Source organism: Malus sylvestris, chromosome 15 (genome assembly GCF_916048215.2).
Source record: "Malus sylvestris chromosome 15, drMalSylv7.2, whole genome shotgun sequence".
Taxonomy (NCBI): Eukaryota; Viridiplantae; Streptophyta; class Magnoliopsida; order Rosales; family Rosaceae; genus Malus; species Malus sylvestris.
This window is the reverse complement of record NC_062274.1, coordinates 49,998,826-50,013,480: the sequence shown is the minus strand read 5'-3', so window position 1 is coordinate 50,013,480 and position 14,655 is coordinate 49,998,826. Positions and strand designations below refer to the sequence as shown.

Below are 14,655 nucleotides of genomic sequence, written 5' to 3'. Positions count from 1 at the left end.
ACCAGTATGCTAAAGGAGATAATGAATATGCTTACCACCTTAAAATGATGGTGATGCTCACAACCTCATCGATTATTGTCAAATAAATTTGATTTAATATCTATTATCAAAATTTTGAAATTTAACTAATTTAACGGTAATTAATATGGAGCAGCATCACCACTTTTAGATGATGAGCAATAATGTATTCTATCTTTTGTGGCATTTTCTCTATGGGAATTGTTATTACCACTCTAAAAATCTCATTTGGCACTCATCACAAGTGTATTTTTCTTTCTAATAATAGAAAGTTTGGAGTGTAAAATAAGAATTGTGGAGTGTCAATAACAATTCCCTTCTTTATTTTTGTTTCTTCTCTATTTGAATGGTATAAATAAACTAAATTAAAATTATATAAAGGGAGAGAAATAAGCTCTAAGTTAAAAAAAAAATTTAGGTCCATCTAATAATTTTACAAAACGATTTTTGAAAAACTATTTTATGAAAGAAAGACGACTAGAATGTTACATTTTTATCATTTGAGAACGCGTTTGATAGTTTAGTCCAAAAATTATATTCGAGAATGAAAACATTGAAATAGCTCAAATTTTTTTTATTTGAAATCATACTTATATAAATTTAAAAAAGGAAGTTTTAATGCAACATTCTCGGTACTGTTCACTTTTAACAAAAAAGACATTTTTACTCTAAAAAGTCACTCCTGGTTCTATTCACTTACAACACATCTTTGTCTTTTTGATAAAACTCAAAGTTTTAAAGTTATTTTCATTAGTTTTCTTTTAAAAAAAATCCTATAACTTGAAATTCAGAAGTTTCCAGTTCCATAAACTCGCCCTAATCTGGGCCCGAACCAAATAAAGGAAAAAATAAGACGCTGGGCCTAAAGTTTGAAAAGGCCCATATACAAATGCAACTAAAGCCCAAAAGTATGCAGGTCGAAACCTAAACGGACACAGCCCCAACCAAAATCACAGAAGAATCACAAAATCGAAGCGCAGAGCAAAAGGAGAGAAGCAAGACAGAGAAGAAAAGGAGAGAGGAATAATTCAGGTGGCTACAATGGCAGACAGCAAGGAAATCATCCCACCGCAGTACGACCTGAACGCCAAATGGGACGCCTGTCTCGATCTGACGGTCCGGCGCTTCGTCTACTCCTCCTTGGGCGGTGCCTTTGGCGGCCTCCTTTTGTTCAGTCAGTTCTCTTTCTCTTCTCCCCTTTTCCTTTTCCCTTTAATTTTCTCGTTTCTCCGTTTTGGTTCTCTGCAATAATTAAATACATATTCCAAGCAAATACATGTGTGTTATATGTATGCATATGCAAATAATTGGAAGATTAGTTGGTTGGATGATGGATTGCAAAATGTTTGCCACTGCAATTTGGAATGCCCAAATTTGTTTGGAACACGAACACTCATTATTTGCCTAATTGAATTGACCTACATGGGACCTTAAATGGCCTTCATAAAGCATACATACTGGGATATATAAAAATATATATATATATATATATATATATATATATATATATATATATATATATTTGTGTGTGTGTGTGTGTGTATGTATATGTACAACCTGGTTATGCCCAATGAACATGAGAGATTCTAGAACTTTTCTCTATCCAATTACTGCATTCTTTGTGTTCCATATTTTGTAACATCAGAAAAATGGAGGGGTAGGATTTCCGGCTATTTGCTTTGCTTGGACTTTATGGCTATGTTTGCTACACCGCATTACTTTGCCGGATTGAGCTATTATGAGTTAGTCTAAGTTGTATCAAACAGGGTGCTATTTAGCATTCTCACTAAGTGGGACTAGTGCCTTACCTAGTCTCCTTTTTTTGACCTTGTTAAAATGAGGGCTTGAACTAGAACCAACCCAAGCGAAGCCGAACCAATCCAAACCAATCTGGATAATTAGGTCCAAGCCAAGCCAATCCTATGTATCAAGCATGCCCTATAGGTTTTTTAAATCAAATAGAGCTTACTGTTTAATTCAATAACATGAAATGTGAGGTAAGTTATGATTCATGTTGCATTTATCGTTGCAAAAGTAATTTCCATTTGCACATTTTCCAAAAACCAAGCATAGTGTACAGTACTGTTTAGTGGCTTCTAATGGAAATTGGCTTGGAGCCTGTCTAATACAACAACAACAAAGCCTTTTCCCACTAAGTGGGGTCGGCTATATGAATCCTAGAACGCCATTGCGCTCGGTTTTGTGTCATGTCCTCCGTTAGAACCAAGTACTCTAAGTCTTTTCTTAGAGTCTCTTCCAAAGTTTTCCTAGGTCTTCCTCTACCCCTTTGGCCCTAAACCTCTGTCCCGTAGTCACATCTTCGAACCGGAGCGTCAGTAGGCCTTCTTTGCACATGTCCAAATCACCGGAACCGATTTTCTCTCATCTTTCCTTCAATTTCGGCCACTCCTACTTTACCTCGAATATCCTCATTTCCAATCTTATCATTTCTTGTGTGCCCACACATCCCACGAAGCATCCTCGTCTCCGCCACACCCATTTTGTGTACGTATTGATGCTTCACCGCCCAACATTCTGAGTCATACAACATCGCTGGCCTTATTGCCGTCCTATAAAATTTTCCCTTGAGCTTCAGTGGCCTACGACGGTCACACAACCTGCCGGATGCACTCTTACACTTCATCTATCCAACTTCTATTCTATGGTTGAGATCTCTCTCTAATTCTCCGTTCTCTTGCACGATATATCCTAGGTAGCGAAAACGGTCGCTTTTTGTGATCTTCGCTAGATTGCTCCGATCATTAGTGTGGATAAGTATATAAATGGATATAGATAGGAAAGCAAACACAAGATGTACGTGGTTCACCCAGATTGGCTACGTCCACGGAATAGAGGAGTTCTCATTAATTGTGAAGGGTTTACACAAGTACATAGGTTCAAGCTTTCCTTTAGTGAGTACAGGTGAATGATTTAGTACAAATGACATTAGGAAATATTGTGGGAGAATGATCTCGTAATCACAAAACTTCTAAGTATCGGAATGTGGTATCGTCTTGACTTGCCTTATCTGTCTCATAGGTAGATGTGGCATCTTCTCTGGAAGTACTCTTTCTCCATCCAGGGGTGGTATCTTTAACTGGTGGAGATGCACAAGGTAATGTATCAATTTCACTTGAAGCTTACTTGTAGTTTCAGGCTTGGTCAAGCACGATACAAACCATGTAGTAGGAGTCCCTCAAGTTGCCGAGCTAGGGAATTTGCTGAAAGAGGTGACAGACAAGGTAAGCAATCAGAGCTCCGGCTGATTGTTCACATTCTCCCTATCTTGCAGGCAGCATGAAGGATAAAGAGAAGAAAAATGAGAAGAGATGATATGGGATACTTTTGCTTTTGAAGAAGTAACTTTCCACAGACTTATTCTTGAACTGAGCTGGAGGGTTTTCTGGTTTCCTCCAGAGTATAAGGCCGACTGAAGAATTTGAGGGTCAAAACAAGTCCATCAAATCTAGAGTACGTTCGACCCTACTGATATGGGATACTTTTGCTTTGACAGAGTAATGGATGTATCGGCACGTGTGCTGTTACGCTTGTCTCCACATGCTTCCTTGTATCCTTCTCACTTGCCCTATCTGTTCCTCAGGCAGATGCGGTATCTTCCCTGGAAGCATAAGATGTTGAAGATGAGTACTCGAGAGCAATGCCAGGTAAGTAAGTTCCAGGCAGTCAGTTCCTGGCTGGAAGCTTGATTCCAAGTGCTGACTGATTGCTCTCTTTCTCCTTGTCTTGCAGGTAAGAACAAGGCCAAAGGAAAAGACAGGGAAAAAGCATGATATGGGATACTCTTGCTTTTAACCCTGATGATATGAGATATTCTTGCTCTAGTATAACTTGTTTGCAGAGGTATTATCGGGGGGAAAGAGAGCTGAATATTTCGAAAGGCTTCGTTGAGAGTGCCCTCTCATATATGAGGAAGGGTTGAGCATTTTTGCAGGTCTGTTTGTCCGTTGGGGATGGAGGTTGACATATATAGGAGTCTCCTTAACAACAAGTAATAATGCTATTCCTTTACCCTGTCAGAGCACTTTGAAAAAGTGGTCTGTGGTATGTGGAAAGCTGATGTTGCGTGTGAAGATTACAGACAGCTTTATCCAAGGAGATCCGGCTCTTGTAGTTGGGAAAGTGTTGCCTCTTCGGTTTTCGAACAAGCAATCCTATCAGGGATCTGGCTCTCGAGATTCGGAGAACGATGTCTCTTCGATTTTTGAGAAAGCAATCATTCTGGGGGTCTGGCTCTCGAGATTCGGAGAGCGGTGTCTCTTCGATTTTTGGGAAAGTAATCATGTTGGGAGTCTGGCTCTCGAGATTCGGAGGGCGGTGCCTCTTCGATTTTGGAGCAAGCAATCTTGTTGGGAGTGTTTTCTCGAATGTGAGTAAAGGTTGGGCATGTTTGCTAGTCTACCTTGCCACGAAGCACAGAGGTTGACACACAGGGACTTTCCAATTATACAGCAATGGTACTGTTCCTTTACCCTCTCTTCGATTTTTGAGAAAGTAGTCATGTTGGGAGTCTGGCTCTCGAGATTCGGAGGACGGTGCCTCTTCGATTTTGGAGCAAGCAATCTTGTTGGGAGTGTTTTCTCGAATGTGAGTAAAGGTTGGGCATGTTTGCTAGTCTACCTTGCCACGAAGCACAGAGGTTGACACACAGGGACTTTCCAATTATCCAGCAGTGATACTGTTCCTTTACCCTTGTGGGTAATAATATGGGGTAGCTAGACCTTCAAAATTTATGTGTCTAAACTTTGTTAGTGCTGTTTCTTTGCTATTCTTTTACCCGTCTTGGTCAGAGCGATGTAGTGGAAGCTGCAAGCTTCACGTGCTCAACTTTGGCAGAGAACTTTGGCAAAGTTATCTGTGATACACATGAGCTACTATTGCGTGTGGGAAGTGGGTGATTGAACAGTAAGACTCATGTGCTTTCTACTTCACCAGAAGTCTTCGACAGAATGCCCATAATTTCCGCAAAGCTGAGTGTGCGTGTGACAGGTGCTGCCAAGGCTGGAAAAGTAGGTGCCTCTTCGATTTCTGAGATCGGCCCTCGTGGTCTCTGAGCAGCCCAACTTTTGAGAAAGCAAGCGCCTCTTCGATTTCTGAGATCGGCCTTCGTGGTCTTTGAGCAGCCCAACTTTTGAGAAAGCAGACGCCTCTTCGATTTCTGAGATCGACCCTCGTGGTCTCTGAGCAGCCCAGCTTTTGAGAAAGCAAACGCCTCTTCGATTTCTGAGCAGGCGCCTCTTCGATTTCTGAAGCTCCGTCGAGTGCAGATTTTTATAGGGGCTGGCATTAAGTTCCAAAGCACACTTGAATCTCCACCAGTAGAAGCTCCATTCTTACACTTCTAAGATCTTGATTTGTTCGACCTCTTCTCTCTTCAACACCTTTGAAAATGTCTGGCCCTTCCGACCGTCGTTTTGACTTGAACCTTGTTGAAGAGGCAGCCCCGCCTTCTCCAGACAACATATGGCGCCCATCCTTCGTCTCCCCTACTGGTCCTCTTACCGTTGGGGATTCCGTTATGAAGAATGATATGACCGCTGCGGTGGTGGCCAGGAACCTTCTCACTCCCAAAGATAACAGACTACTTTCCAAACGATCTGATGAGTTAGCTGTTAAGGATTCTCTGGCTCTCAGTGTTCAGTGTGCAGGTTCTGTGTCTAATATGGCCCAACGCCTATTTGCTCGAACCCGCCAAGTTGAATCATTGGCGGCTGAAGTGATGAGTCTCAAACAGGAGATTAGAGGGCTCAAGCATGAGAATAAACAGTTGCACCGTCTCGCACATGACTATGCTACAAACATGAAGAGGAAGCTGGACCAAATGAAGGAATCTGATGGTCAGGTTTTACTTGATCATCAGAGATTTGTGGGTTTGTTCCAAAGGCATTTATTGCCTTCGTCTTCTGGGGCTGTACCGCGTAATGAAGCTCCAAATGATCAACCTCTGATGCCTCCTCCTTCTAGGGTTCTGTCCAGTACTGATGCTCCGAATGATCCCCCTCCGGTGCCTTCTCTTTCTGGGGCTCTACCGACTGCTGCGACTTCTCCTAAGCAACCTTTGTGAAGGCTCTCTCTTGTTTGTTTATTTTGACTCATGTATATGTACATATTTGTAGCTTATCGGGGATATCAATAAATATGCTTTCCTTCATTTCAACGTATTGTGTTAAATACACCAAAGCCTTCTTCGCTAAGTTCTTTGAATTTTCTTTTGTTGGAGCTTTGTGAGTGGAGCATGTAGGTTGAGGTAGTGTTCCCTTAATTTCCTGAGTGAGGAAAACTTCTCGGTTGGAGACTTGGAAAATCCAAGTCACTGAGTGGGATCGGCTACATGAATCTTAGAACGCCATTGTGCTCGGTCCTGTGTCATGTCCTTCGTTAGATCCAAGTACTCTAAGTCTTTTCTTAGAGTCTCTTCCAAAGTTTTCCTAGGTCTTCCTCTACCCCTTCGGCCCTGAACCTCTATCCCATAGTCGCATCTTCTAATCGGAGCGTCAGTAGGCCTTCTTTGCACCTGTCTAATATCTTGAAAAATTCATACCAGTAATTTGGTAGGTACAGCTAATTGCCCTGCCATATTCCTGCGACAGGACCTGACCATGATAAAATGACAACTAGACACTCCGATGTCATTGGTAATCTTATAAAAACAGACTAATTGAACACACAAACATGTACCTTCATCGAATATTCTTGTCCTATGTATCATCATGAGCTTTCAAGGGTATGACTTTCAAAGGCATAAAAACATAAGTAACGTTATCTTTTACATTTTTATTGTCCCTTTTGAGGTTCTTTTGATGCTTTATCTAATTATCATTAGGATGAGACCAATGTCTTTTATTTGCTTGAGCTGTAAATATATGTTTTAAATCTTCCAAAATTAGTGATCTTGAATTAATAAATGTATTTTTGTTGTGTCTCACTCTTACTAGGGAGTCCTGTGACTCGTTGGGCTTCTGTAGCTTTTGGCGCTGGAGTGGGCATTGGATGTGCATACACAGAGTGCTCCCGTTTGTTTGAGGGATCTCCTGCAAAGTTGGCTGCTCCTAAGATTATTGAGGTCCCTGCTCCTCAGGTAGAGCTGATCTCTTCTGATTAAATACAAAAGATTAAGGGAGAATTAAATAACAACCCCCCTGTGGTTTAAACATATTCCATTGGGACCCCACAACATTGTTTTCTTCCACCAACATTCCCTATTTGCAACGGAAGATAACTCAAATTAACAATCAATAGGGAAGGCTGTCTTTTTGTACCATAAAACTCGAAATCTTAAACGTCTGCACTCACTAATCTTCAAGAAAAGAAAAGGAATAAATTAAACACGTGACTGAAGGAGGGTGCTTCCGTCGACTCATGAGCCTCTACTCGTCTGACTTCACTCTTGGAGATGTTTATCTCATTTATTTCTCAACATGTGGCCTTGAGTTTCTTCGCCAAACCTGGAAGATGAGGATGGGGCTCTGTTAGGATGCATACTTTGGGACTCCATGGCCTGAAGTTTGAACATAAGAGACCATGTGCTCATAGGCTTAAATTGCTTAGGAGAACCCATTTGCACCTCACTCCATTGGTTACTTTTTGAGAAAAAGTGAACATCTTGCAGTGAATTTGAAATCCTTTCCTTTATGAATTAAACAAAAGTACCCGTTTGAACGAGGCATCGAAAACTCTCCTTTTAAGCCTCAAATTTAAATATGGAAACTTCACCATTTTGGAATAATAATAAGTAAAATGGGACCAATTCCTATAATTTGTTTTCAAATTTTTATTTGAAAAATAGCATAACTAAAGCTCTCATGAGTACCTTGTCATTCGGAGGTTTTTCCTTTCTACTATTCAGATAAATGATATCAGTTCATCTCTTGGTTCACACTCAATTTGCAGGAGTAAATCCATTTTGACATTTGATATATGATATGGTTGTGAAGTGTGTTGAAAATTTTATGGTATATATTGTTTATAAATATAGCTTTCTTATTCATTGATCACAACCTAGAAGCACTTTTAAATTTCTTTGCCAAATTCAGAAGTGCTTTTGTGTTGTTGGAAAGTACTTTTAGCCCTTCCCGAAGTAATCCCAGACAGGCCCAGATTTTGTTAACACCTGCTTCTTATGCTTTGGATTTATGAGATGCCTGCATGGACTGAAATGTAACTTTTGAAGTATTCAAATATCTTGATGAAAATGAGTTCATCACGGTGAAAAATTCAGCTACTACATTCATATATTTTGTCTAATTCCAATCGATTTAGGCCACTTCATTGAGTCTAGCGTTTGATTTTTTCAGCATGTTGATTTATTTGAAACCAATGTAAATTTTCAGGCCTTCTATGTGTGAGGATGGATATAGGTTCATTGTTTTGCACTCATATACCTTAGGATGAATTGTGCATGGAAGTTATTTGATGTCTTTTTTTCCTGTTGTTTCCAGGACGGACACGATTGAATTTATGCGAAGTCAAGTTAACCGACAGTTTTGGGATTCAAATTGGAGGGTTTTTGACTGTCGGTCGTGTTTTTGCCTGCAGGGGATTTGAGTATGTGGTACAAATACTGTTTTTGATTGATAAAGATATCACCTGATCTTACTCAGACTTAATACAAATTTGTTACCTCTTGTTTTGTAATGCTGTCACTCTGTCAAACTTAGTTTGTGGAAGGAAAAAATAATTGCAATTGCGGCCGACGTTTGGTGTCTTTGACGACTAAGCAAAAGGAAACCGGTCAGAAGTATGTTTGATGCGCATCGTCGTTTACTGATAATGATTCTAGGGTATGCTAATAATAGTAGTTGTGCTTGGCAATGCTGAACAGTCATGTAGTGTTCTGCTTTGATCTTATTGGTTAAAACTTTGAGAGACAGTACAAGTGATTAGAAATTCAGCAGAGGTTTATCATGGTATCAGTTTATCTATCACTATATACGTGCCGAGATGTTTGCTCAACTTACGTAATCGTTCTTGCTAGGGCGAGGACGTTTTCTATGGAAATGATTCAGGCATGGAACGATTCGGGTTCTTGTTAACTTGTTGACTGCAGTTGAGTTTGGGCTAAAATCTTCAAATTAAAGAAAGGTAAAGTCTATGAACAAAAGTTTAGTTTCCTGTTCTTATTACTTTGCAAGCAAGATATCATGCAGCCAATTTCTCATCGTCGTGAAAGCTTTCTCTGCATCTTCATCTTCTTCAAAAGATTGAGGTCGGTGCGCAAAGCAATGGCCTCTTCCCTTTATCCCCCTCGATCCCCTGCCGATACTTTTCTCAACACTCTACCACGCTCACACGACAGAGCGAGTCGTTGTCCCCTGTTTCGTCGCCATTTACGCTGTCGTCCACGTTTAGTAGGCTACAAGCAACTCTTGTGGCTGTACTCGCTGCAGCTGACCTCCGACGACCTGCATTGCCTCTGAACCTAAACTGAGGTAGAAAAACGCACACAGCGACACAGCAAATATTAAGCTTGTTACAGCCAAGACCAAATATTGTGTTTGATCTTTGCTTCTTCAAACCAACGTACGACGCAAAATTAATTTCCCCACTTTCGGGAGGGACCTACCCTTAAGTTGTTAAGATTTCATTTTCGGCTCATCGACCACAACTAATAACATTGATGTTGTCACGATTTCAGAGTCGGGTCATAGCAATTAGCAAATATTGATTATTATCACAAACGTCCTCGGCGATATTAGAAGTAAAGCTTTTCAATATGTCATATTTAATTTTGTCAATTGTTCGATGTGAGATTTTTGTATTCTTCAACACGTTTCTTTACGGAAGACCCACCATAACTCTTCACGCGTAATGAGCCAAACAATTTCATTTAACTTTTCCATAGTTCATTTTTGTCCATGGTTGCACATCAAGGTTATTTTGAGTTGAATAATTATGTTACTTGATACTGTAGTCCATTAATTTTGATAGTTTGTTACCGAACTGCCATATTCTTCACGCTGACACTGCAGTTCAATAATTATGAATTTTTATCCAAAAATCATCCCGAATTCACGATGAAACATTAGTCGAATTGGAAAACATTGAGAAGGAGAAATGTAATTGTGATCAAACAAAAGAAAACTAAGATATAGTGTTTCAATATACATTATACACGCAAAACTGCCAGAATTCAGAGGATGATGAGTTAACAGGTATGAGAATAATACTTCGCAATGAAAGGGTGATCGTCGAATGGATTCTTCCCACAACTTACTGCATCTCCACTGATTGTATAGCGAGCTTGGCTGCAACCATGGAGATATTATCTTTAACAAATTCCAGGGAATTATCTAGCCTCTTGACGGTGTCTTTGAGCTCCATTGCGCTTAACTTCTCTTGCTGTAGCTTCGCAAGTTCCGATTCACCTGATCCTGATACACATTACATATAAACAACAAGATGCATGAGGGGGAGATCTCAGGCATTGTCCGAGAGAGAGAGAGAGAGAGAGAGAGAGAGAGAGAGAGAGAGAGAGAGAGAGAGGCACACCTTTAGCTTGATTTCCAAGCTATTTAAACTATATAGAGCTTCCTTTACTTGCATAACTTTTGGGTCTAATCCGCTCTCGCTTTCAGGAACCCTGTCGTGCACCGGTATGACAACACCTCTCAAGTAAGGATCTGCCTGCATGTAAAAAAGCGCAAACCAACATCTAGAAAGCATAAGAGTCAAGCTATTTCGTAAGAGATAAAAACCTTTGGACCTTGTTTCTCTCAGAAATTGTAATATACTTCATTATCATTTGTTTACAAGAGGGAAGTCCTCTCTTATAGAGGGCCAAAAACTACACAACTAGTCCTAACAAGTGGACAAGCCAAATGATGATTACATGAGGAATACATCAAAGAGGAAAATAAGGAGAAAAGGAAAGCAAATCAAAGTAATGATGACTAGCTATAAAGTAAAGTAATGATGGCTAGCTAGAGGAATAATTACAAGTCTATTGTCTATACCAATAATGTCTAACAACTATTGTTGACACTCCCCCTCAAGTTGGTGCATAGATGTCATGAATGCCCAATTTGCTTAGTGAGTTGTGAAATACTGAGCTTGTGACTACTTTGGTGAGCATGTTTGCTAATTGATTTTCAGATTTAACAAATGGAACTAATAAGTCTTACCTCAATTTTTTCTTTAATAAAATGTCTATCCACCTCCACATGTTTGGTTCGATCATGTTGAACCGGATTGTGAGCAATGTCAATTGCAGCCTTGTTGTCACAATGTGGACGCATAGCATGCTTGGGCCTAAATCCCAAATCTCTCAGTAAATTCTTCACCCAAAGCAGTTCACATACTTCATGTGCCATGCTCCGATATTCTGCTCCAGCACTTGATCTAGCAACAACCTTTTGTTTCTTACTACGCCAAGAGACTAGATTTCCTCCAACAATAACACTGTATCCTGATGTTGATCGTCTGTTAGTTACATCACCAGCCCAATCAGCATCAGTGTAGCCTTTAACGTCTAGATGATCATGTTTTGAAAACATTAATCCTTTCCTAGGAGCTGACTTTAAATACCTCAAGATACGGTTTACAGCATCCATGTGTGTTTCACTTGGTGCATGCATAAACTGGCTTACCATGCTGACTGCATATGCTATATCTGGTCTAGTATGTGCAAGATATATTAGCTTACCAACAATTCGTTGATATCTCTCTTTGTTGGTAGGTATCTGATCAGGATATTCACCAAGTTTGTGATTCAGCTCAATTAGGGTATCTGCTGGTTTGCATGCTAGCATCCCAGTTTCCGTCAAAATATCAAGAATATATTTCCGTTGTGATAGAAATATTCCTTGTTGTGAGCGGACCACCTCAATGCCCAAGAAATACTTTAAAGCACCGAGATCTTTCATCTCAAATTCACTTGCTAGATACTTTTGCAGTGCTGCCTTCTCTTCTGGATCATTTCCTGTAACCACCATGTCATCCACATATACAATAAGAGCAGTGATTTTACCTTTCTTATGCTTTAAGAAAAGAGTATGATCTGAGTTGCTTTGCTTGTATCCGAAAAATTTCATTGATTTGGTAAATCTCCCAAACCAAGCTCTCGGTGATTGCTTTAAACCATACAACGACTTTTTTAGTTTACAAATGTTATTGGTCTGATTGGGATCCAGCTTGCATCCTGGGGGAAGCTCCATATAAACTTCTTCTTCTAAATCTCCATGCAGGAAAGCATTTTTGACATTGAATTGTTGCAAAGGCCAATCAAGGTTTGCTGCTAGGGATAAGAGTACACGAATAGTGCTTATCTTAGCTACAAGGGCAAATGTCTCTTCGTATTCAATGCCATATGTCTGCGTGTAGCCTTTTGCCACTAATCTTGCTTTGTATCGCTCAATAGTGCCATCTGCATTGAATTTTACTGTGTATATCCACCTGCAACCAACTGATTTCTTCCTTTTGGGTAGGTTAGTTAACTCCCAAGTGGAATTTTTCTGGAGTGCCTCCATTTCTTCATTCATTGCACGAGTCCACCTAGGATCTTTCATAGCACTCTCTACACTACAAGGAATAGATACAGTGGATAATTGATTTACAAATGCCTTACATGATGTAGATAGCCTATGGAGGGACACATGGTTAGCAATCGGGTATTTAACCTTGGCTCTAAGATCAGGATCATATAACTGTTTAGGAATCCCTCGAGATTTTCGAGGGGGAAGTTGATAATTAGTGGACTCAATTTGACTTGACTCAGGTACGATCTCAAAAGAATTAGATTGATTAGTTACCTGTTCATATGAAGAATGATACCACTTCATATGAAGAAACAGATTACACTAAGAATAAACAGATTACACTAAGAATATGGCACAAATACATGAATGCACAGAGGAAAATTATACCCTCTTCATATGAAGAATTTAAACCAAAACTTCCCCACAATCTCCCCAGTTCAAACCACAAAGTTTTTTACATCTTTAGAAAAGTAGATGGAATTGCGGAGGTTGATTTTGTAGTTGTATAATTATTAGCAACTGTTATATGTATCTTATAAGAGAAAAATCATATCAATACGTTTTTTTAACAAAATTGAAGAGAAAAAAAAATTGCAGGGTCTCCAAGTAAATTCCAGATAAAAACATAACTCCAAGTAGATTCCAAGTTTGAGATTTCCATACCTCGAACCGAAGGTAGCGAGGCGTCTGCTACTCCAAAACTTGATCCTTGATAAATTGAACTTCCTTCTTTGATCTAACAATCGAAAAAATAGTATTCACACAAAAACCCAATACACAAAGAATAAGATAGGCATACACAGAGAATAAGAAATCGACAACGCCAGCAAGAATGCCTCATTGCATTGGTAGAAGAACCAGTCCAGACAAGAATCGAAAACAGATGACCTGTAGTACACTGACTAATGACTACAATCACCCATTTTACCTTAGCTGCCTCAGTGTCATCCTAAATGCATCACTATTACAAAGTCGATTTCAATAAAGACTAACAACTGGAGACATCTTCGAGTGGGTAACGCTTTTCGAGCGACTACTAATTTTCACATGCAGATGCAACAAATCTCCGAAACCACCAATAAAAACACAGAATTGATCAATTATACAAACAACACATGCAATTCGACACAAATAGATAATACAAGAGAGAGAAAGTAGAGAGAGAGTTGCAGAAAATTAAATCCGAAATTGGAGTCACAAATACGCAATGTGAAAAGGGTCTCTTCAAATTGGATTGAGGAATTGCATTCTCAAAGACCCAGAAACTCGAAAAAAAGGATTACCTGTTCGTCTTTATTCTTGGTCGTTTGTCGTTGGTGAGGCGCAAGGCCTGCTCGTGGTTTGAGGGGCGCAAGGCTTGCTCGTGGTGTGAACTTTATCTACTTCTCCTTACTTTATTTGTGGAATCAGCGATCAATGGTGTATAACCAAAGTTCCTTTTGGCATTTGTATAGGATTTTTTTTATATTGAAGAAGAAGAAGAAGAGAAAAAACCGAACCGGGTCGAAACCGAACCGAAAAAATTGAATTTTTTTAACCGAATCGAAAATTCGGTTCGGTTTTGGTTTTGGCAAAAAATCAAATCGTTTTGAACCAAACCCAGCCCTACTGGCTACCCTTTAAACCTTGAATGCAACGCAGACAAAAGAAATAAGGACAAGGACAAAAATGGAATTCTGAAAATTTCGCCAAACCGTGCAGGGAAGCGAGAGGCAAACGGAAATGACAATACTTGGGTTATAGACTGGTGTCATGACGTGGCGCAATGAGAATAGCTCACCTGTCGCACAATATTTACTTGATGAAATGTATTTAAATTATTCCTATACTAAAATCGAAACTCGGGTACATTGTTCATGAACAGTGCATGAACAAAAATGCCCTCCAAATGCTTCTTTTTGTGCCATTTTTTGAGTTTTTTAACAATAAAATGACTGTTTGCCCTGATTGCCCATGCGCCCTCGTTGCTCCGGCTTCTGATTCGATTTTTTTCTTCTTTTATTCTTCTGCTTTTTGTTTCTCTGTGTCGGCGTTCTCAGAATTTTGTGTCCTAGGTTTCTTTCTGTATAAAGCCCTGGTTTTTGTCGCTCTCCAATCTTCTCATCTTTTTCTCGCGAATTACCCAGATCGGTTCTTCTTGCTGGAG

At 39.7% G+C, this 14,655-nt stretch overlaps 1 protein-coding gene across 1 annotated transcript; it reads left to right on the top strand.

Moving 5' to 3' along the window:
• The first annotated feature begins 959 nt into the window (after positions 1-959).
• On the top strand, positions 960-8,729 carry LOC126604640 (uncharacterized). The gene is made up of 3 exons (XM_050271926.1): positions 960-1,192; positions 6,972-7,114; positions 8,475-8,729. The coding sequence occupies exons 1-3, from the start codon at positions 1,060-1,062 to the stop codon at positions 8,487-8,489; spliced, it is 291 nt and encodes a 96-aa protein (XP_050127883.1). The 5' UTR covers positions 960-1,059; the 3' UTR covers positions 8,490-8,729.
• Positions 8,730-14,655: the final 5,926 nt, after the last annotated feature.

Excerpts from the sequence above, each read along its gene's own strand:
- LOC126604640 (XM_050271926.1), top strand. The coding sequence starts at position 1,060 with ATGGCAGACAGCAAGGAAATCATCCCACCGCAGTACGACCTGAACGCC. Across the intron at positions 1,193-6,971 it reads TGGCGGCCTCCTTTTGTTCA|GGAGTCCTGTGACTCGTTGG; the intron begins GTCAGTTCTCTT and ends CACTCTTACTAG.